This window comes from Silurus meridionalis, chromosome 2, assembly GCF_014805685.1.
Source record: "Silurus meridionalis isolate SWU-2019-XX chromosome 2, ASM1480568v1, whole genome shotgun sequence".
In the NCBI taxonomy this organism is placed as follows: Eukaryota; Metazoa; Chordata; class Actinopteri; order Siluriformes; family Siluridae; genus Silurus; species Silurus meridionalis.
The window spans coordinates 10,348,763-10,371,131 of NC_060885.1; the positions used below are offsets into that span (position 1 = coordinate 10,348,763).

The 22,369-nt window shown below is 37.5% G+C and overlaps 3 protein-coding genes across 5 annotated transcripts in view; 2 read left to right on the forward strand and 1 right to left on the reverse strand.

The window, feature by feature from the left end:
* The first annotated feature begins 15 nt into the window (after nt 1-15).
* On the forward strand, nt 16-15,230 carry cog2 (component of oligomeric golgi complex 2). Its single transcript, XM_046875799.1, has 18 exons — nt 16-208; nt 2,107-2,268; nt 2,655-2,720; nt 2,835-2,915; nt 3,021-3,124; nt 3,361-3,469; nt 3,908-4,087; nt 4,919-5,043; nt 5,886-6,012; nt 6,285-6,424; nt 8,385-8,446; nt 8,881-9,032; nt 9,159-9,341; nt 10,870-10,942; nt 13,108-13,250; nt 13,606-13,745; nt 13,836-14,016; nt 14,492-15,230. Exons 1-18 carry the CDS (start codon nt 152-154, stop codon nt 14,597-14,599), a joined length of 2,193 nt encoding a protein of 730 aa, XP_046731755.1. The 5' UTR covers nt 16-151; the 3' UTR covers nt 14,600-15,230.
* Nucleotides 15,231-15,864: 634 nt separating this feature from the next.
* Nucleotides 15,865-20,675, reverse strand: agt (angiotensinogen). The gene is made up of 5 exons (XM_046875810.1): nt 20,494-20,675; nt 17,956-18,746; nt 17,128-17,401; nt 16,766-16,916; nt 15,865-16,518 (listed from the first exon to the last, which is right to left on the reverse strand). The coding sequence occupies exons 1-5, from the start codon at nt 20,538-20,540 to the stop codon at nt 16,342-16,344; spliced, it is 1,440 nt and encodes a 479-aa protein (XP_046731766.1). The 5' UTR covers nt 20,541-20,675; the 3' UTR covers nt 15,865-16,341.
* A 1,589-nt stretch (nt 20,676-22,264) lies between these two features.
* The window catches only part of phactr2 (phosphatase and actin regulator 2), a 68,028-nt gene continuing 67,923 nt past the window's right edge, over nt 22,265-22,369 (forward strand). Inside the window, exon 1 of one of the 3 annotated variants that reach the window (XM_046868783.1) lies at nt 22,265-22,369. This exon is cut by the window's right edge and continues 116 nt beyond it. In XM_046868783.1, coding sequence (XP_046724739.1) covers nt 22,356-22,369 — 14 coding nt within the window. In that variant the 5' untranslated portion in view covers nt 22,265-22,355. The other 2 variants (XM_046868779.1, XM_046868801.1) reach the window with 2 other exon arrangements.

Here is a 22,369-nt window from a genome sequence, read left to right on the forward strand (position 1 = left end):
GACCACATCCGGGTGCGTGCCATGTTTGCGGAAGTGAATGAAGGCTCTTTGGTCTCAGTTTAGAAATGAACCGGGGAACATCTGAATATAAGCGATAAGACCTTTATTTTTATTTTGATCTCCCCCTTGATTTTCGTCGACGTGAAGAATCATGAATTTACCGAAGGGCCCTGACTCTTTGTGTTTTAACAAAGATGAGTTTATGAAGGTATGGCGGCTTGGGACAAGCACAGTGTTTATTTAATGCTAGTTACTCACGTCACAAAAAAAGTGTGAGAGATGTATTGGTGCTCCTTTCACTTTATAGACTGAGAATTAATATAAATAATAATAAAAAAGATTGTGAAACCGATGTGAATTGCATCAGCATTTTAGTTAAGTGTGGTAAAATGCTTAAAATGTAATCCTGTGAACATGGCGAGCGAGTGAACTAGTCATCAATCTGCACTGGCTGTAAAACTTTACTTCTTATGATTATAATAATAATTATTATTATAATACATAATAATAACAATGATACAAATCAGCTATTCATTGACATGATAGAGACAGATCAGTTTAAATAAAGAGCTGAGATAGTAATGTTAGTTATCAAACCTAGTCTTATATAGTCTTCCTGGCTTTAGAAAAAATACAAAAAATTATTAATAATAACAATAATAGTAAAACTTTTCAGCCTTTAAAGCTCAACATTACTGAGTGGAGAGACATTGACTCTCTTTGGGGTGTAGGTTTACCTAAAAGTCTTAAACACTTTAAAATATATTAAAGAGAAAAGCTATCACATACTTTAGTTACTTTATTTACTTGTTTATTTTTGCAGATTAATTGACCGGTAAATTTGTCTATGATTATAAAAAGCTTAATATTTTGACCCTTTTTTTTTTTTGTTCGATTGTTTGAATTTAAATCTCATTATTGAGAAGACTGACCCATAAATTGAAAGACCGGCAACTCAAGTGTAAGTTTAGATTTCATTCCAGGTCACTAAATCCCAGCTATTCAGCCCGTTCCCACCAGTCCTTACTACGGACCTGCAGCCACACGCTTCTGCTTTTCGGAGGATGTAGGGGTGGTATTGAGCTGCTCTTTAGAGATGCACGACCACCAAAAAGCTCAGCTTCCTGCGCTGTTTTTTTCCTCATACCTTCCTGCAGTAGTATGCCTACAAATTCACACTTTTGTTCGATTAAGAGCAACACTTTGCATAAAAAAGCATGCATAAGAAATAACAGAACTCCATGTTGACAGGAATGAAAGGCAGCAAACAGGACATGTGCGCATGTCACAAAGTAATTCTGACTGAAAGCACGGCACTTGTAAACACCATATCGGATTAGATAACGACTCGTGTAAAAAGTCCCCTGAATCTTTAAATCGGAATGATTTTAATTGAAATGACAAAAAAGTGTACATGTAAACTTGGATACTGACACTGATCAGTAAGTAAACACGCTAGTGAATTGCATTTATTTGTGCAAATGAGTCTTTTATTTGTGTAAATGTGCCCACATTATAAAACCTAAAACTCGTTTTTTTGGATGATATAATGTTGTGACTAAAAATGTTTGATTCCCTGTGTACACACTGTTTGGTTTGTTGTTTTGAATGTTGTTTAAGTAGTTTAACAAGTATAAATCTTGCACTGTTTCCAAAAGAAAATGTTTTTAAATTATTAATAAAACGATATTATGAACTATTATTTTAAGAAATTATTTTGCATTACCTTTTCAAATCTGGCTGGTGTTGAAAAAATGTGTAAAATAATCATGATTTTATTTATGCAATATTGTGGGTGTATATATATTATATTAGATAAGATATTTATGAGCCTGAAGCTTCATGCAATGTACATGACTTTCACATTATGTGATGGTGGCAAGAGGTCAGAATTGGTGAAACTAACATATTACTGCTGCTTGCTTATTATTGCAGTTTAAGAGTAGACATGATATTGTCGATATTTACCCCAAAAATCTCAAAATAATGACATCATCATTTGTGTAGCTGTCTTGACTTGCCTTTAAATTCTCCAAATTTTCTACAGCAAGAGCGATAACCTTAGTTTGGGAGATGAGTTTTAATGACATGTCTGTGAATTTCCAGGATGATTTTGACGTGGATAAATTCGTGGCGGACTGCAGAAAGCGTGTCCAGCTGGAGGAGATGCGCCAGGACCTGGAGCACTATTACAGGCTCCTCAAAACGGCCATGGTCGAGCTTATCAATAAAGATTATGCTGATTTTGTCAACTTGTCCACAAATCTTGTAAGTTAAGTCCTCTACCTTTTTCAGTTTGAACATGAATTTAAGACTTATTGTGGCAAAAAAAAAAATGAATACAGTATATCATTATCACTAGGAGAATTTGACTCGATGATAACACAGGCACATGTATTTGGATAATGGAAAATAGCACTCTCCTGTGGGTGTGTGTGTGTGTGTGTATTTTAACCACATATCTCTGAATGTGAGTTCTTGATATTATTCAAAGCCAAGCATTTTTTTGTCACTTGTTATTTAGCACCTGTACTGAAACAACTCGCACAAAATCTGAAACTGTGCTATTGATAGTTTTCAGTGGGTGTTTAATTGTTCTGTATTATGTGTTAAGTTACAGTTTCTTGTGTCTTTTTCCTCTGTTGTTTGTGTAGGTGGGAATGGATAAAGCTCTCAATCAGCTTTCTGTCCCTCTCGGCCAGCTGCGAGAAGAAGTGCTGGTAAAGTATTCCAGCACCACGGTTTTGCACTACGATGCAAACGTTTAATTCTGCAATACAAATTTCATATATTTTCCAAATGCTACGTCTCACTTTCTTTTTTTTTTTCCACAGAGTCTGAGGTCATCGGTCAACGAAGTCATCCAAGCCATAGACACACAGTTGACCAAGCAAGACGACATACAAAAGAAAAAGGTGTGGATCTGGGTGATTTGCCTTTAAAGCATTGATCAATTTGTAACCTGTAAATTGTAACCTGATGATGTTTGTGGCTCTTATTTCCTTGCATTTTTACAATAGGGTTGTGTATTAAGACTTATGCAAGTGGTTCGATCGGTGGAGAAAATCGAGAAAATCCTACACTCGCAAAATGCCCAAGACACCACTTCTCTTGAGACAAGCAGGTAAGCTAGAATAAAACTTGTAAGAAATCTGTAGTAGTATTAATAATAGTACTAATAATGCAATAATAGTATTAGAATGGTAATGCCAGCTTTTGTTAAGCAATTTTGCAGTAGACTGAATGACTGAATTTTAGTAGCTTGAAATTATATTTTATCTTCTACCTAGCATTTTGTTGCACATAAAAAAAAAAAGTAATCTTTTTCTGTTCTGTAAAATCTTTTGATTTTCTATGAAGTCCTTTGGTAGCGGGTCAGATTCTCGAGCGGATCGCCACCGAGTTCAACCAGCTGCAGTTCCATGCTGTCCAGAGCAAAGGCATGCCCCTGCTGGATAAAGTTCGACCGGTGGGCTCAGCTTTCACATTCTTTTCTATAAGGAGACATTGATTTAACAATCATGAAAGAAACGTTCAAAAGGGAATTGTAAGAATTGTAACAATTTTTTTTATAACAGGACACACATTATTTATTAGCTGAGAGCCAAGTAAGCTAAATTGACCATTCCTTCTGGACAAGAGGGCTGAAATTCTCTCTCTTGTCAATCACAGTGACACTAGAAAATCATAGCCATGTGAAAGGGCAGGATAGCACATCTCTTAGCATATCAGAACATGATTTTTCACAGTATCTGTATTTTTGATGTCACTGACCCCTAGATCAAGCAAGTCCTACAGATCTAATCAAAGATGCCAGATCTATCAGACATACAATGTGAATGATACACATTTTGCACAAATTGACAATGACAGGTTGTGCGCCGTGTGTTTGTATTTTGCATTTCAGAGGATTGCTGGTATCACTGCCATGCTGCAGCAGTCCCTCGAGGGTTTGCTAATTCAGGGCTTACAAACATCAAACGTGGCCATGGTGCGTCACTGCCTGCGCACTTACGCCACTATCGACAAGACCAAAGATGCAGAGACACTGGTCGGACAAGTCTTAGTGAAGCCATACATGGAAGAGGTATATTTCATTCATTGCTCATACGCTACGACTACACAGATTCATGCTATTGTTTTGCACGGACTTGATTAAATAAAGTGGTGGTCCAGGCTCTGCGATAACAATCAGAAGGTCGGGGGTTCAAACCCCGGCACTGCCAGGTTGCTACGGTTGGGCCCTTGAGCAAGGTACTTAACCCTATTTGCTCCAGGGGTGTTGTACCATGGCTGACCCTGTGCTGTGACCCCAGCTTTCTGATATGAAAAAATCTGAGCTATGCAAAATCATTTTAATATTAGAACATAAACACACTAGTGACAATCACACTGGGACACTTTAAATCTGGACTACTGTCAATGTCTACTTCATATACATACCCATCACTTTCTGTTTTATTCTTGCATTTTTTTTTATAATGTAATATAAATAAAATCTATGGATATTTATTTTTTTATCCCTATTTTTATGCTGTAGTTATACTTCATACTTTCATACTTTTTATACTTTGTATGTATATATATATATATATATATATATATATATATATATATATATATATATATATATATATATATATATATATATATATATATATATATATATATATATATATATATATATATATATATATAATCTTTTCTATTGTATTCTTTATATTCTATTTCTGTTCACGTCATAATAAGCATTTTACTACGTCACACTCTGAACGAATGTGTATGTGACAAATAAAATTAGATTTGATTGATATGATTCGATGAAAGCTATTGCTGCACACTTAAATACAAAGCTGTGAACCCACTACCAGCATAACTGATAGGATTGTGTATATTGAATAATATGTTTATGTCACAGGTCATAACTGAACAGTTTATGAAGTCCAGCCCTAACAGCCTTCAAATGATGTACGCTAAGGTTCTGGAGTTTGTGCCACATCATTGCCGTCTGCTCCGCGAGGTCACAGGAGGGACTGTTTCGAGGTACAGTGTAGTTTATCGCTTCTATTATTAGCCATGTATGGTTTATTTTTTCCCCCCACCCTTTTACTATTTGTCCCATGAGTTACTTTAGATGAAGAGCACACATCAGGCTTGTGAGTTCAAAATCCTGCCATAGTGCAGCTTTCAGAGTCTTATGTTTTAGTTATTTATTTACTTATTTATTTTGGCAGCCAGGGTAATTGAATTTTTTTTCTTTTTTTTTTTATTACTTGGTTAAAGCTTTTCTTCAAAGACTGTTTTGGATAAGATCTGTTTGACACAACTCTGGTAACACTAAACAAATATCTGTACATTTACATGTTTGGCATTTGGCAGATGCCTATATTTCCGAGCGGCTTTGTATCTCATATACAAGCAGTTCGGGGTTAAGGACCTGCTCATGGGCTCTGCAGTGGCAGCTTGGTGGTGCTGGGATCTGGAACAATGTCCATTGTTAAAAGCGCTAAACAAATAAAAATAATTGAATTGATTGAACCACTGAGCTACCACTTAATAAAAATATATTCTGGGAACTGTTACATGTTTCCCTTATTTTTTCTACTTTTAACATACACCTTTGATTTATGTAAGAATAAATACATTTCACCAAAACAATGTAGAAATCGTTTTTATCTCATTTCTAATCTTGCCTTTTTTAATCAGTCTGCCTTTAATCTTAAAAAGAAAACGGAGGGTATATCAGAATACTTTAACCTCTGCGCATAAGAACTTCATATAGTAGGAAATTGTAAATGTAAGCATGTAAATGGTTTTCCCAGGCTATCACACACATGTTCAGTCAACAGATTATACTCCTAACATTGTGTAATCTTTATACTTAGTGACAAAGCTGACGTCGTTCCTGGATATGACTTCCTTGTTAACTCTGTCTGGCCGGAGACCATTAGAGGCGTTGAAGGCAGGATCCCTTCTCTTTTTAATCCAGGCAATCCAGATGTGTTTTACGAGGTAAAAAAAACCCACACAAACCTGAGAACCTGCATCATATTAATCCATCTATTAATTTTCAGTGTCATTTGAAGCCGGATATGATGCTGAAGTGAAATTATTGTCTTAATGGCTTTTCTTTTGTTAGTAAGGCGAACTCAGTGATGTGGTGAAAGTAATTCCACCCCAAACTACATGGTGTATCCATGTTTCTGTTTTTAGAGTATCACTGTTAGTTCACTATCAGTTCACAGGTCTGACTTATACACACACATTTTATGTGGTTCTTGCAGAGGTACTCTATTAGCATGGACTTTGTGCGGAAGTTTGAGAGGCAGTGCGGATCTCAGGCGAGTGTAAAGAGACTTCGAGCACACCCGTCATATCAAAGCTTCCACAACAAGTGGAACCTCCCTGTTTACTTTCAGCTGCGGTGAGTAAGGCCGAGCAGGTCTTCCTCTTCTTTGTGTCATTCAGTAAAGAAAAATGTGTACATTTTAAATAAACAACAAAGGAAAGCTGATAACTTCTACTTGAAAGGATTATAATAGGGGAAAAAAGGAATGTCCTTTATTGTAATTTATTATACAGTAAAACCCCTTTGGATGAGCATAATTCGTTTGTGAATATTGCTCGTAGATTCATTTGCTCGTATGTTCGAACTAGTTTTCCTCATAAGAATGAATGTAAAAGTGATTTAATCCGTTCCGAATTCGAATTTCTAAAAGTATTTGTAGGCTATTGTAACACACAAATACACCGCAAATTACCGTAACGTAAACATAATTTAACACTTACCCATGTGGTAGTGGTTGATTGTGAGTGTGAGACGCCCACCACACTCACTGATTTTCTTGGGAGACATTTTTCAAGATTTCTACTAAAATAAAAATAAAAAAGTTTTTGCTGCACTGAACAACGAGAGCGACCGAGCGATACGTCATCAACTAAGCGACTGATGCAACCCTCGGCTAAAAGAGGGGGAACTGGCAGCATGGGTCTGCTCGTGACTTCGAAGGGCGCTCGTATCTTTGTTTGCTCGTACTATTAGTTGCTCGTACAATAGGGTTTTACTGTACAATATTTATCACTTATTTGAATTGGCACAAATGATATTTTTGGTTAAAGGCTGTTTCCTTTTTTCCCTTTTTCTCATCAATTGCTGTCTCTGTTATTACCATTGCTTGTTTCTTTTTTTCTTACCTTCTTTACTAAAGTAACTTTTGAGGCAAAACACACAGTAAAGAATAGTGTCATATATATAGAGATTTTCCCAGAATATTCTTGTGACCCAGTAGCAACTCTTCCACGGCCCAGTACTAGGTGTTTCGGGACCTCTAATATGGGGGAAAAGTATATATTATAATATATATTATAATAATATATAATATCCTAGGCTGCGATTTTCAGACTTTTACATTAAATCGGTTTATCTAAACTATCTGGAACTATGGATTTTGTGAAATTCGATTTTTAAGACTGAACAATCATTGTGTAGGAGTGAGATTGTCTGTGCTCTGGGTTTTTTTTTTCCCACCCTCGGCTTATTATCAAGTCCATCCGTCTAAACCTGACTATCTGCCAGAATGGGTAAAATGTAGGCGTATTGTGCAATTGTCCGGTAAAAGGAAAAACATGTACTGTCTGTACAACTGCTTGAATATATAACCAGTCTCAACACACACTGTTCCATCTGTTGAGTTTTAGTAATGCAGGTTTTAAAATGAAAGTGCCTAGAATGTAGAATCAATGCTCAATGTGCATTCCACTAAATAGGGAGCAGTAGGACAAGAGATGCGAGACTAAAATCAGACGATGAGTTCGGAAATGCATTAACGTGACCCACCATTACATTTAAACACAGGGATCTCAATTGTTCACCCTTTGATTAGACTGGCAATAGCTGCTAGATGCTATTGGTTTCTGTGAACTCATGTATGCAGAAGATCAAATGAACAATGAAAGGGATGCTGCCTGGTTTGTGGTGTTGCTGAATACAGGAATAGGTGGTATATGTTAACATTGCGTGATGTCTGGTTGACATCGATATTCGCAGAAGGTCTCGGAAGAAATGCTGTTGGTGTTGTCTGACTGCCCCTTTTTGCTGTGATGCAGCATAAGCAGCAGTTTCAGAAGACGCAGTTGACTGGATTAACACGTGGAGTTATGATAGGATAGAGGGAGAGCTGGCTGATGCTTGGGAATTGGCAGGTGACCAAACTGGCAAGGGGAGGAGTAATTAAAAACACTTGACCATTTCAAATTGCCTGCCAGTGAAAATAAGAAATAAAGAAGTGTAAAAACATTGCCTTTAAAGGATGTAAATCAAACACTATTGAAGAAATTTGAAAAGACAGTGTTTATTAAACTCTTGCCCTGGATATGTTTTTCAGGTACAAAGAGATTGCTGGATGTCTGGAAAATGCCACTGCAGATGGATTAAAAGCAGCTCCAGGTTGGTTTCCTAGTAGTCTTGTGGTAAAAAAATAAATAAAATGCTGAATAAGCACAAAAATCCCCCACAAAAGAACAACCCTGAGGAAATCTGCTTCGTTCGGCCAAAATGAACTCTTATATGCATTACATCAGGTGTTGGCATTAAAATGGAATTATTTTGTGGGTGTCTGGGCATGTTTATATTTCTTGTTAGGATCTAAAATCTGGGATCTAAAATCTCTGTAGATAGAAATACTGTGTTAAAAGATCCATTTTAGATTAGGGTTGGGATTAGATTAGGTGTTGGCATGGTATGGATTAACTGCTTTAATAATTGTTAGAGGAAGGTCCTCAAAAGGATAGAATAATGATGATTTGTGTGTGTGTGTGTGTGTGTGTGTGTGTGTGTGTGTGTGTGTGTGTGTGTGTGTGTGTGTGTGTGTGTGTGTGTAGTGGGAAGCCAGTACCGTTTACAGGTGACCGAGGTGTTATGTAGCTGTGTATGCAGGTGTTGGGCAGAGCGCATCTACCTGCCCCCTCTTGCTCATCGATTCTGGAAGCTAACGCTGCAGCTCTTTTCCCGTTATGCCACCTTTCTCACTGAGGTACAGAGCTAAAGACGATAAAGCCTAAACCGACATTTATTCTTCCATTTTATTCTCTTTTAACAGCTCGATTTAAGATTTGACTGATGGCTTGTTCTCTGCTTTCTTGTCTTTGTGTTTTTCTAGGTCCTAACAAAAACCTCACCTTCAGATACCACCAAAGAAGCCATTAGACCTCTCCCAAGCTCTGCCTCCTCCACATCGAGCCGTACTTCTCAGGATGCAGACAGTGAGAGCGGTGGTCCTACAGTCCTGTCCACCAAACAGCTGGTTTTCATTGCTGCTGATGTGGATCGTTTACAGGAACAGGTACGAATGAGGCAACACTGTACAGAGCATTAGTAGCCTGGGCTATATATATATATATATATATATATATATATATATATATATATATATATATATATATATATATATAGAGTCAATTTTTATACAGTGCATCCGGAAAAAGTATTTACAGCGCTTCACTTTTTACACATTTCTCCATTTTTCAAAAATGGATTTAATTCATTATTCTCCTTTAAAGATTTACAAACAATACCCCATAATGAAGTTAATTAAAAATAAAAAACTAAAATATGTGAAACCTTTGCTCAATACTTTATTGAGGCACCTTTGGCACCAATTACAGCCTCAAGTCTCTTTGAGTTTGATGCTACAAGTTTGGCACACCTATTTTTGGGCAGTTTCTCCCATTCTTCTTTGCAGAACTTCTCTGCGGGGAGAGGAGAACCTCCCAAAAAAAAACCCATCTCTGTAGCACACCACCAAATAAGCCTGTATGGTGGAGTGGCCAGACGGAAGACACTTTTCAGTAAAAGGCACATGACAACCTGTCTGGAGTTTGCCAAAAGGCATCTGAAGGATTTTAGACCATGAGAAACAAAGACTGAACTCTCTGGCCTGAATGCTGAGCTTAATGTCTGGAGGAAACCAGGCATAGCTCATCACCTGGACAATACCATCCCTACAGTGAAGCATGGTGGTGGCAGTTTAATGCTATAGGCTGTTTTTCAGGAGCAGCTAAGCTGTGACCCTAAGTACACAGACTTGATGCACTGTAGATTTGACTTATTTGACTTGCTCAACTGAATTAAATGGTTTTACTCCACACTTCTGTAACTCAGAAAAAACCCTATTACCAACTTTGACTAATACTAATGTTCACAAAATAAATCCATACTGACACAGTCTGTTGCAATTTATTGTACTGTTCCTGTAATCAAAGTCTGAGAACCCTTCATATAGAGAACATCACAACCTAAAGATGTTCTAGCACATACCCTTAGTGTTTATTACTCTTTTCTAAGACAAAAGAAATGGTCAAGAAAGAAACTGCCTAATAATGAATACAGATGGTCCCCGAGTTATGATGGTACGACTTACGATTTTTTCGATCTCACAAAGATGATGGCGATACGACAAAATTGTAAAAATTGCCCCTCTGCCACATACATTATATGGACAAAAGTATTGGGAGACCTGACTTTCCCAGCCATGTGTGGTTCTTTCCAAAACTGTTATCACAAAGCTAAAGCTCAAGCACACTCCAAAATCGAATCTTTCCAGAAGTGTGGAGGGAATTATAGGAACAAATTGGGACTAAATGTTGAACATGTGGAGCATATACCATACTTAATTTCCAGGTGTCCGCAAACTTTTTTGTAGTGTAAATATATATAATGTAATAATTAAAAAATTACAGTATACCACCCCATACTAATCCATTCTTTAAGACTCCTGTGTAGCCAAGGTCATGTCATTGTAACTCATCTCCATCGTAAATCTGGGATTATCTGTGTTTATGTTGTTTATGTTCTCATTTTTATGGTTTCAGATTCCTGAAATCTCTAATATGGTGAAGGAGAGATTGCAGGAGATTGGGTTCCAAAACCTTGCACTTGTATCAGGTATCTGTTAGTGTTGTCTGTCTTTGTTTTATATGATTTAACCATAAGGCTGAAATGATTCCTTGAGAAACTCAAGTAATTCGAATACAAAAATGCATTTTCTTCATTCAAACTCCTCATGGACTGTTTTTACTGACGCACCACCTGCTAAACTCTGGAGCACTCTGGACATGTAAACACTATCGAATTCCCTTTGTGCCACACACACACACAAAAAAAAGTTTGCCTAATTCAATTTTTTTTTCACAATTCCAAATTGTTTTCTCATAATTTTGTCTTTATTTATTGTCAATTTTACTTTATTTCTCTAAATTCAAAACCTATGTAATGCCAGAAAGCTTTACACATGAAAATGAAATCAATCTATGAAGTCTACAATCGATTGAATTGCATGGTATTGAACTAAGCCTCCGATCCCTGGAGAGAACTCGGAGGAGGTCTCGTTCATACACCAACAGCTTCAAACTTCAGGTGTTTACAAGAAATGAATCCGGAATTGCGAGAAATGAAGGAATTGCGTGTAAGAGAAGTGAAGAAAAGAGTGCAGGCAGGGTGGAGTGGGTGGAGAAGAGTGACAGGAGTGATTTGTGATAGAAGAGTACACTGGAACCTCGTTGTACGAGCAACCTATTGTACGAGCAAACGGAGATACGAGCAAACTTGCTCGCAAAATTTTACCTTGTTTCACGAGCAAATTTCGAAGGCACGAGCAAACCCACGCTGCCGGTTCACCCGTTTTCGGCAGAGGGTTGCATCAGTCTCTTGGTTAATGATGTATCACTCGGTCTCTCTCGTTGTTCAGTCCAGCAAAAACTTTAAGTTTTATATTTTTATTTCACTAGAAATCTTGAAAAATGTCTCCCAAGTAAATCAGTGCTGTGAAAACGAAAGTAAATAGAAATACCATGGAAACCGAGGAGGTTACGAGCGTGGTGTGCGTCTCACACTCGCAATCAACCACTAACACATGGGTAAGTGTTATGCGAGAAACAGAGGCGGAAGCCGAAGTCAAAGCAAACTAATTTTATTTTGCAAAAACGCGTACTCGCAGTAACTGGGAAGTAATCCAGTGGTGCGCGGTGGGAGCGTGGTCCACTAGTCCAGAACTGGATAAAAGCAGTCTGTGTAATATCCAAAGGAGTGCGTAGGAGAAGCGCACCGCTGACCACAAGCACGGGAGAATCGTGACATGTACAGCCAAACCATTGATTATAACGGACAGCGAGTGAGGGTGAATGAGGGGTTTATATATGGTTGGGTGATGAGTGCTAAACGAGAGTCAGGGGTGTGATTAGTAAGCCCGCGAGCAGCACGGGAGAAGAATCAGGGAGCTCCCTGACAGTAAGTGTTAAATTATGTTTACATTACGGTAATTTGCGGTGTATTTGTTTGTTAAAATAGGCTACAAATACTTTTTAAGTGCAGAAATAAGCGATCGAATGTGATCTCGGAACGGATTAAATCACTTTTACATTCATTCTTATGGGGAAAATCAGTTCGAACGTACGAGCAAATGGACCTACGAGCAATTTTCAAGAACGAATTATGCTTGTACAACGGGGTTCCACTGTAAGACTGCAAGAGTGAAAGGGAAGTTTATAGGACTGAGGTGAGACCTGAGATGTTGTATGGTTTAGAGACAGTGGCATTGAGTAAAAGACAGGAGGTGGAGCTGAAGGTAGCAGAAAATGGAGGAAATGGGAGAAAGTGAGGGGCGAGGAAAAGATATGGGATCATTTCAAACTAAAACATAAAGAAAACATCATACAGTGAATTTACCCATTTTTTTAAGTAATTTGAAAAAGATTTTTAGATTTTTTTTTTTATTAATATTTTTGTATTTGCATATTCATGTAATAAAGCAATTAAATAGGTTTAGTTTTCACTGATATTCTTGTGTGCAATTTCAGCAATAAAATGCTCATTTTTCCAAAAAAGAAACACATTACTTTGTTTTAAGACACCTGTCTTATTTTCTCTTGTATATTTATTATTGCTCTTTAATAAAGAAAAAGTACTTCCCATCTGATTACTTAATTAATTGATGGCATAATCGGTAGAATACTTGGCTGCTAAAATAATGGCTGCAGCCCTACATAACAATGGTAGAACTGGAACTCAGCTGGAACATCTGCTTATATCTTGTCTCCGCTTGTAAACTATAGATGCCTTGGGTGACTCTAAAGCGGCTTTGGCTGGATGCATCCCAACATTGAACAGCAGGATGACTCAGAACCTGACCGAGAGGAGCTTCCGCTTCCTGAAAAATGCATCAGAAGTTCCACGTCTCTACAGAAGAACCAATAAGGTCTGATCGGGTGAACAGGGCACAATAATGACTAGTGTACAGGGTTTCCTAATCCTGATCCAGGAGCAGTTTGGTGACCCTCGTTAAGAGACACCTGATTCAGCTGACCAGTTTGATTGCTTGTGAAGGAGCGATGGAAATAATAACTGTTTAGGATCCTGCAGTCCAGGATCAGAGTTGGAGAAATCCTTTATGGCTATTAATGGCTATGAAGTGGCAAATTAAGCTATTTATTCTTTCACTTGCAAAAGTATTAGCAAGTAAAATATTTATCCCTTGTCCATGTTAGATTTTTTTAAATGTCAATGAATTTGCTTTGCTTATATTTATTTGTTTATTTCCTCATTGTTAACAGGAGGTACCCACCAGAGCCTCAGCTTATATGGATAATGCTCTGCAACCCATACATCAGCTGCTCACTGACTCCACAGACGTGGTGAAGCTTTCCATCATCCACGAGTGGCTCCGTGTTGCACTTTCAGACTGCACTCACAGGTAGTACCTAAATATATTCCAATGCAAGTATACAAGTTCATAATACATCATGATACGGTGTGTTAATAACATATCTCAACGTTATCTCAGATACTTTGAGACCATATCTGACGTGCTGAGCTCTGTGCGGAAGATGGAGGAGAGTCTGAAGAGGCTGAAACAGGCGAGAAAAACCGCCACAACAAGCACAGCAGGAGCCAACTCCGGACCCTCAGACGACAGCAAGATCCGCCTGCAGTTGGCTCTGGATGTTGAGTATCTCGGAGAGCAGGTAACTTCAGCTCAATATACCACACACATGTTCTCAGTGTAAGGAGTGTGTGTTCAGTGTGTTCACACAACCATTGATTTAAACGGCAACCATTGGTACTAATTCAGGTAATGAACAATTACCTGTAACTCTGGTACTTAACATAATTTGTCTGGTAAATCCCAGTGGTAGAGACCCAATGTTTTTCTTTCAGAGTGTATCATAATTGTGTTTTCTTTTTGTCTTATTTTTATATTTTATGTTTTCGTTTGGTGAAAATATCGTTCACTGCAATTGTAGACGGTTTATTATTATGTAAAACACAGTATGGACATTGAGTGAGATGCAAAGCAGACAAAAGCTTAATGTTCTGTTCATTGTGATTTAAGTTATGTTTTTTTTTGTTTTTTTTTAAATCAGGCATGCTACTAAAATCCCAGGTTGGTCACTAGTTAAGCTTATAACACATACATATTGGTGTTTTTTCCTTTAACAGATTGAGAAGATGGGTCTCCAGCCAAGCGACATCACCATGTTCTCCGCTCTGCTGGACTTGGTGCGCGAGGCACGGGATCTCGCCACAGCAGAGCAGGCTGGTTCCTAGGGCTCGTCCTTCAGGTCGACGGGAAACTCCTGTTTTACCGAGCTTGGGCAGGTGTTCACAAAGGTTACGGGGGGAAACAAAAGGCTTCCCCACTGATTGACAGCCATGTTGCTCTCAGTGAAGTTGAGATGTAAAAATCGAGCGCTTTAAACTGAGAGATCTGCCTGCGATAAAGCACTACAAGAATGTGTTCTTTTGGTCAAATGTTATTTATTGTTAAATCCTTTGACATAATTAGGGAATTTTAATGTTAAATAATAGTGGATAAGGGATTCATAATGATATGCAATGATTCTAAATATAATCATTTTTATATTAAGGAATGTACTGGAAAGTACTGTGTGTTGTAACCTGTAATACACAGTTACATAAGCAGTTGCTTTGACAGCCTGTGACTGTTGTTTTGGAGATTATGTCATAAAATTTAACACTGTGTGTCAGAATGAATGAAGTGTAATTTCTGCCACAGTATCTTCTCTGAGCCAGGTTGCCAAATAGAAGCTCAGCACCCCAATGTGACTTTTTGCATTTCATGTCAACATACTGTTATCAGAGACATGTTCTACTGGATAAGGCTGAAAATACTGTAACTTTTCAACATATCCTTGAAAATAAAAGGCTTAGAAAGTTATGGCCCACATTGCTGCTTGTGTTATAGCCTTGTAGGATACTTCTTTTTGTTGAGGAAATAGATCATGGAGAATGGTTTGAACTGACAGGAATACAATAATAAACTTAAAAAAAAAACTGGAAAAAGACCAGGTAGGTAAACCTATACCGATTGTAGTCTCAGATTCCTGTTCTTGCCTGAGCGCATGTGGTATTTTGCTGTTCTGCCTCAAAATCAAACACATTCTACATTCCAACATGGCTTTCTGCTCACCACTGTTGAAAATTGTGTTATTTGAGTTACCGTCCCCTTCCTGTCAAATCATATCTGCACTCACTGTCATTTTTTCCCACACTATTCTGTATAAACAGTGTGAAAATCCCAGGAGATCAGCCGTTTTTAAATGTCTGGCCCCAACAGCCATGCCACAGTTAAAGTCCCTGTCCTTCATTTTCTGCATTGTGCTACTGTCATATGATTAGCTGATTGGATAATACACGAATAGCTATGTGAGCAGATAATCCTATTGAATATTGGCTTATGAGGCACAATGGAGTACACTAGTCATTGTGGCTCATTTTGCTATGAATATGAATTGTCCAGGTGTTGCTTATTTTGTTTATAATCAAATAAAACCAATCAAGTTTTCTACCTGTAATTCTTATGGTTTATTAATGCTGGAATTCACGATTACATTGACATTTATGACATTTGGCAGATGCCCTTATACCAAATTTCCTATTTATTCTTATTCTTTATTCTCAGCTCATTAAAAGTTGAGGGTTATCAAAGTTCCTGAACAGCTAAGATCTGAACTCGCAAGCTTTTGATCAAAGGTCCAACAACAATATGTGAAATTAATTCTATGAAATGTGTAATGACATTAGAATAGATGAGATATATAAATATATGAACTTTTTTGTTTGTTTTTTGTTTTTAAGAAAGTAATGGACCTGCTGTTATGCAGTTGTGAGGACAGTTATTATTTAATATTATTTATTATTTACTTCTAACTTCAAACATCTTTAATATAGAAAACATTTGCTATGTTATAATAAACTATGCTTAGTTACATGAAGATATGACTTGAAAATACAATAATATTACATATTATTTGGGACTGAACTGTGCTTTATATGTTTGGGTTTAGTATCCTTCCCAGCATGAGTATAGCATTAGTGTTGCCCTCTACAATGGCAAAAAGGAACGGTCTGTCCATGGTGACTTTAAGAGGCACTCGCTCATCCAGAGACTTGTTCGGAACCTCCTTTCCTTCCTCGGACATCTCAAAAAGCACTTTGTTGATCACCTGTCACACAATGGATAGAGGTAAAATGAAATGTTTAAAATGTGTTTGCAATTATATTCCAAAGAAGTCTGAGTCCATGATGATCACAGCTAAATCTGTAATGCAGAATTCTGAAACCAGATACAGGTCCAACTAAAAGGCTTCCATTTGAAGAAAATCTAATGATTATGAGAAACTGAAGTAGATTAACTATAGTTGGAATTGTGTAGTTTGATGTAACATGCACTTTATTTCATAAAAGATTTACCTGGTCGACAGTGAAATTGCTCTTTGTGCTGAGTCTCTGAAAGTTGGCATCAGAACCCAGCAGCAATTTATCAAGCGTCATATCAGATAGCAGTGATCTCAGGTCAGTCACAGCTGTCATTGAGAATTTAGGCAGGGACAATTCCAGGTATCTACAAAATGGCAAATAAAAAATTAGATTTACATGTGAATGTTTATGCATTGGACAAAAGGTCACACTATCCTCTGAATTATTGATCTCTCAAGGCCGACTTCTGTGCTAAGGGACTGAACCTTGAACTAGTGTTCAGCTCGCATCAGTTTGAATACTTTGGTCTGTTTTACCCTGACTAACTCAACAAACTGTTCACAGAAAATACTCACTGCTCCTTTAGATGTTTATGCCATGTAGATATGGTGTCTGTCTGTAGCTGAGTTTCAATGTCTTGAAGTTTGGCTTCTTCACTAGGGAGCACCAATAGCATGTAGGTCTGCTTGCCAAGGCCGAGTTTGACTACAGTGAACAACTTTTTAGGATCACTGAAGTGCATGTAGTCACCAGTGTGTGTCATGAGAGGTACTTTCACAGTGGACTTCTCATCAATCCGGAAGTCTTGTACAGTTGTCTTTTCAGGTTGGAACGCTTTTCTCCAGTTCCCTATGAATTATAACATTTCAAGTAATTACACATTTCCTGAGAGTCAGAAAAGCATCTATGCCGCCATCTAACAATACATTTTTAGGACCAAATGACTGTAGGATGTTGCCTGCATCCAGATAGAGAAGCAGAAGTGCTCGTATCCTTCACTAAAAACAGACACTTTTGATTGGGGTGCACTTTCACCAACTTATTTACACCTAGGGGCAACTTATTGAAACCAATACACCAGTCTGCATGTTTTCAGAAGGTGGGAGGCAACCGTAGAACCCACACAGACACAGAAATGTCATGCATATAATATCTGCACAGACCCAAGCTGAGGTTTAATCTGGGGATCCCCGAGCTGTGAGGCAACAACACTACCTTCTGTACTACCATTCTGGTCCTTTTACAAGTATATCTATAATATCTAGAGCAGCTAAAGAATGGCTGAGCATCCTTTTTTTCTAAGAGTCTAGGAAGACATTAAATATTTACCAGGGTCTCAGTTTGTCATTGATCTTAAACTCTAATACAAAGATGCCTGAAAATAAATTACCTTAACCACCCACCTTTAAAATGCACAGAGGTTGCAAACAGCAGGTTTGTTGACAGGCTGATATCTTTAAAAAGGTTCTCCACCTTGCTGTGGGATGTCTTCTGAATAAACGAGTTTACTTGTGCCTCAGCATCTTTTGGCTGGGAGAAATTCACTGTTCGGATAAAAGAGGCCTCTGAAAACTCTTGAATGCCATGCACAAAGTCCTTGGACAAGTTGGCGTCGCTGCTTACGAAGGTCCAAACAAGTGTCTTGAGCTCATCGTTAGGTCCGTCGATTAATGAACTAATGGCTTTAAGTGCACGCAGTACCTTGTGTCCATTTATAACTTTCACACAACCAGACTTCTCAGTATTCCAGAGGAGTCCCAAGAATTGCTGGTAGTCACTGGCAGTACTCTTGGAGGTTCCAAGGTACAATGTCAGCAGGGTACCAAAGGCAGTGTAGGGAGAGAAGAGTATATTAGAGTTCCCTTGCTTGCGGCTCAGTGCCTGATACATCCGCAGGCCCTGAGAGTTCTGCAGTTCGGCCACCACAGCAGTCCATTGGGTGAGGTTATTTAGTTCTTCGATTGCAGGTCGGGGATCCGGCTCTGTGCTGTCTTGAATGGCAGGCAGAGAATGAGTGGTCTCTGAAGGAAACTTGTCTTTACTGCTGGTGACTTCACAGGTTACATCTCCAGAGTCAAGAAGGGAGAAGGGATGGATATACACACGGTTGGCCGTTCCCATTGCAAACCAGGTGAGCAATAGAAGAAACAGTTTCATCTTATTTGGTAGTTTGCCAAAATATCTCAGACCGGACCTAAAACAGTCAGTCAATAAGAGTGTAACAAGCATGAGTTATCTCAAATAGAATTAAAAGTCGATGTAATAAAAAGTAAAAGCTGAAAAGTTCCAGTTGTTGTACACAAATAAATGTTTAAGTATATTCTTAGAATGAGTGACTATTTGCACAACACAATTTGGGTTGAAATTAGGGCTAGGGATTGGGTTTGTGATATTTTATGCAAATTTTTTTATTGTTTAATGTGTATAGAAATCTGACTACATCTACAGTACCTTGTTTCTTGTTAATCATGCATTTGTCTAACACTAACTTGATTTATGAGAAGCAAGTTTGTCCAAGAAGCTCCTGTGCAAAGATGATTGGTATTTACTTGACTGGATATTAAAAAGCATTTGGAAGTAAGGAGCATGTTCTTTAAACAGGAATGTAATTAGATCCTTTTTAATCATTTACATTGGCTTTTACAATTCAAACGACTTATAAATGAGACCGATGATACAACCGATGATACAATCATGATAAAACTCCACCCAGTACATCCACCCTGAAATGTACTAGCAAAGTGCATTTACATAATTGCTTCAACTCTAAAAGCAAATTTGAATCTTAAAATATCATTCTATCTTACATTTGAAGGACTTAAAGCTGTAGATTTTACTTTCAACAGAGAATTAATTTAAATAAGTGCTTTTTTTTTGCAAAAAAATTAATAAATCTGTGCTTCTCCCACTCTTGTGTGATAGTGGGCCATGTTCTAGGTCAATGACCAAGCTGGCAGCAGAGCCTCACAACCCACAGCACTCAGAGTAAACAATTGGAGGAACAAATATGACTCAAGTGTTGTTTGGTTTACATGTAAAAAAAAAAAAACCACGCTGTGGAAAAAGATTAGGAAAATTACTTCAAAAAGAGTCAGTAAGTTCTTTTACTGAATTTCTTCTATTGAACTACTTGAGGATTTTTTTTATATCTACAACACAACCATAAAAAAGCATTTTTGAACACTTACATTATCTACTGTAGGTAAGTTGAAGCAGTATTTAGAAAATAACATTAATTGACATGCTAATTTCCCCATATTCTTTTAAGGGTTCCTTAGCTAGTTTGCTCACTCATGTTAATTCATACATGAATGAAAAAGATCTTTTCTAAATATAAAAGTTGTCTAAAGTTTAAAACAGAGCTTTCATACTGTAAAGCAATCTGGCTTCACACAGCTCATTGATGGCTAAATGGCTGAGAGATGTTGATATCTATGGGTTTTAGGCAGCATAATGTGCAGACTGTATTCACACTATTTCCTTTGAAACATTTACGACTGAGGATATCTTATGAATTGGGCCTGGGATGCTCATCTGTCCCTCAACATTGATAAGTGACTAAGCACGTCTAAATGAGTGTAGACCTTAAGCAGAAAATAATTGTTTATTTTAAATGAGTCTTGAAATTAATATTATTTTTATTTTTATTATTATTATTATTATTATTATTATTATTACTGCACATTTGAAGTGACTTGGTCTTCTGGGGTTATGCACATTATTAAAATGCAATATAGGTAAGTTGAATATTTTATACAACATATTAAATTATATATGGTTTATTTTATACTTTAGATAAAAGCTTTACTATGTAGTGCTATTTCCTGATGTGTTTTTGAGTAATATATTTTATATTAATGAATGTGGGAAATGCAGATATGTGTTACATATAATGAGATAATCATTTATATATATATTTATGATAAAAGAGCTTTTCTTACCGTGACACTATATGTGCTGTTGAATCTCCAGCTGAAATGAGTTGCATTGAGCTGCTATCAGATTTTAAAACCTCTGAAATCACGGCTTGTCCGCAAAGTTACACATTAACCCAGTGATTAGGACACAAATCTACTGGAAGATGTTTCAAAATAGTTTTTGCACTGAGAGCTAAAAAAACAAACACGTCATTGAGGAGCACTACTTTATCTGACGCAGTTTGGTTTCCCAAATCATGACGTTGGACGGACTGGTCAGGGCTTTTCCACACAGGAATTTGACATGTCGGCTCCCTTGACAGTTGCTTTACATGTTTTTAAGATAGGGCACTGTATAATAGTGTATAGGCTTAGAGCTCCAGAGGTCTAAGAGGTTTAACTAGAGCTCTGGATACTATATACAGTATATGTTTTGTGTGTTCTCTATAAAACACACCATGATCTCTGGTCGTGGTCATGATCTCTCTCATGCTCTTTCTTTCGCTTTCTTTGTTTGTGCATGTGGTGCTCCCTGAAGAGTCTCCCTAAAAACTCTGCCGTATTCTAAACACATACAATATGCCAATAGAGACTTTACTGTATCACTGAGTGACTGAAAATTATTAAATTTATACTTAATGCAGAAACACCTCAGTATCAGTTAAACATGATCAAGCTTGTATAGCTGTATTATTAATGCACGTGTTGATAGGGTTTTTGAGTGCTGCAAACACTGTCTGTATAAATCAGACAGTAATGGTGTACTTCATATGCAATAATGGTTAGGTAGGTGATAAGAGTCAAATAATATCCACATGAATGCCAGGGATTCCCAGCAGAACATTACCCAGAACAACACACTGCTTTTGCTGGCTTGTCATTCTCCTATAATGCATCCTTGCATACTCTCTTCCCTGGGTAAGCAACCCAAACACGCCAATCTACATGTAGAAGAAAATTGGCCTGGTCTGATTCTGGCCACTTTATTAGGCACAGGACATGAGCTAGGATTGCCTGCATAGAGACAGGATTTCTAACAATTTGTTACAGAAGGTATGTGAACCCAAGTGCAGAGACTGCTTGAAACAGGTTGCGAAATCTATTGTTTACCAGAAAGTTCAAAAAACACAAAAAAATTAAAGTGGAATTAGTATTAATAAAGGCAAAATTTGCTGTGAGCAAAAGTAATTCCACACTTCAAAAGGGAAAAACCAAAATCCTAAGAACTTAGGGAAAACAAATAAATACAATTTTTCTGGAAATAGCACAGCAAAAAAAAAATAACGAACTTACACCGGAAATCAAGACAGGCCTGGAGCCAATAGAAACAATAGAGACACAGGGGCACAATGGCGACATCTGGTGGATGAACAGAGATACAAGTAAAGAAAAGAAAAGAAAAGAAAAGAAAAGAAAAGAAAAGAAAAGAAAAGAAAAGAAAAGAAAAGACAGAAGCTTAATAGCACCCCGCAAATCCTTACAACCTTCTTCTACAGATCATTTATGGTGAAATGTTTTTTTTTTTTGCTACAAGCGCACACAATGTTATAATTAAGTCTCATCTCTATATAAAATACACAGTGCACGTGTCTGGATTCTCTATAATACAAATAGACAGTGCATTCAGTATGTACATGCATGGTATGGAAGGATGATTTCGAGTTATATGTGTATGTGGAGATATTTTTGTTGACCTTTGGTGTAAAGATTGTTAAACAGGCGCCTTGTTTTGTTAAATCCGGTAGTTGATGCAATGCACTAGTGAGACGTGACATCAAGCTGCGGTGTGAGCACAGGAAAGTGAAAGCTCTCTCTCTCTCTCTCTCTCTCTCTCATTATGTGTTCCTTTGTCTCATATTGGAGTTAGTGGAGGATTTGACTGAAACATGAGTAGTAGTGA